General features: G+C 35.3%; 1 protein-coding gene across 1 annotated transcript in view; it reads right to left on the bottom strand.

Annotated features, from left to right (window-relative positions):
• Positions 1-1,040, bottom strand: part of LOC122360938 (SH3-containing GRB2-like protein 3-interacting protein 1) — a gene marked incomplete at its 5' end in the record, with an annotated part of 14,068 nt that extends 13,028 nt beyond the window's left edge. The window contains one exon of the mRNA XM_043261780.1: positions 970-1,040. Within this exon, the coding sequence (XP_043117715.1) occupies positions 970-1,040 (71 nt within the window). The remainder of the gene's footprint in view (positions 1-969) is intronic.
• Positions 1,041-1,289: the final 249 nt, after the last annotated feature.

The following is a 1,289-nucleotide window of genomic DNA, read 5'->3' as shown; positions in this document are numbered from 1 at the left end:
CCACATTCTATTTATTACTCTATTCATCCACAAAAATATTACTACAAACTGGCTGAATATTATAATCTTCAGTATAACTGGCTAGCTGATATGCAACATCCAGAGTCAGGTATACATCGTTTTTATATATCATTCGCACAAGCAAAATTGTGTATTTTCTGTTTTCATTTATTGAAAGAAAAACATATTTTGGTGTCATAATAATTACAACAGGTTGTGAAATAGTTATGGCTATTATTATGGTGTATTATCCATTTCAGAACCGTGGTTCTTAACCAGCAAGTGTCTTCAACAAACCATCCAGTGGGCCTTATGACTTTAAATATGACAAAATAATCACTACAATAAACACGCACCGCTATGAAATATAGCATGGATTCACAATGTCTTCAAAAACTTTCATTTTAGAAATAATATAATAATAAAACATCGTGCAAAAGTCATATAAACTCTGCTAAACTTCATGGGCAGAATAATAATGAATGTACCTTAATGTAGTTACGCCTAACTCAGAAATACTGTATCATAGAAACTGTGACTAAAAATGTTTACTTATCCAACGTGAACGTAACGGGGCCTTTTCATACTGTCGGGGCCCAGGAGTCAAAAAGGTTAAGAACCACTGCGATAAACAACAAGTAACAAACCGAATGGCTGCTTGCTTTATTGAACAAGTCGTTTCCTGTCTAATCTTTTCCCGGTTCTAGGTCAAAATAAGCTGCAAAGTGGACCAGACTTTATGCCAATAGAAAAATACTGGCTCTTCTACTACTGGGCATTTGACAAACTTAGACTGAGCAAAGTCTTAGCCATGCATCAGCATAGAAAGCACAATTCACTCAAATCGCAATGAACCAGGGTTTGCCAAGGCAGCCATTTCTACACACGAATCAGTGAGCAAATCAGAATGTTCTTTAGAGATGTGTGTAGAGCTGATGTCCACGGTCACATCAGACTGATCTTACTCACGTGGAGTCACTGTCCTTTTCTTTCTTCCGTATCCCGAAGGCCTTTCGGGTACGCTTTTTCAGTCCTGTTAAAAGTCACGGTCATCGTCAGGAACAAAATAATACATACATTTTCAGATAACCGTTTTCTATTTTAAAATATAACGTTTCCCTGTGACGCAAAGCAGAATTTTTGATCCTCACATGATCCTCCAGAAATGACTCAATGCTGATTTGAAGCATAAATAATGAAAATGGTTGCGCTACTTAATATTTTTAATATTACTGACCACAGTCTCAAAACTAAAACAAAATTAAATAAAATAAAATAAAATAAAATTA

This window comes from Puntigrus tetrazona, chromosome 2 (assembly GCF_018831695.1).
Source record: "Puntigrus tetrazona isolate hp1 chromosome 2, ASM1883169v1, whole genome shotgun sequence".
In the NCBI taxonomy this organism is placed as follows: domain Eukaryota; kingdom Metazoa; phylum Chordata; class Actinopteri; order Cypriniformes; family Cyprinidae; genus Puntigrus; species Puntigrus tetrazona.
This window is presented reverse-complemented; position numbering and strand designations above follow the sequence as displayed.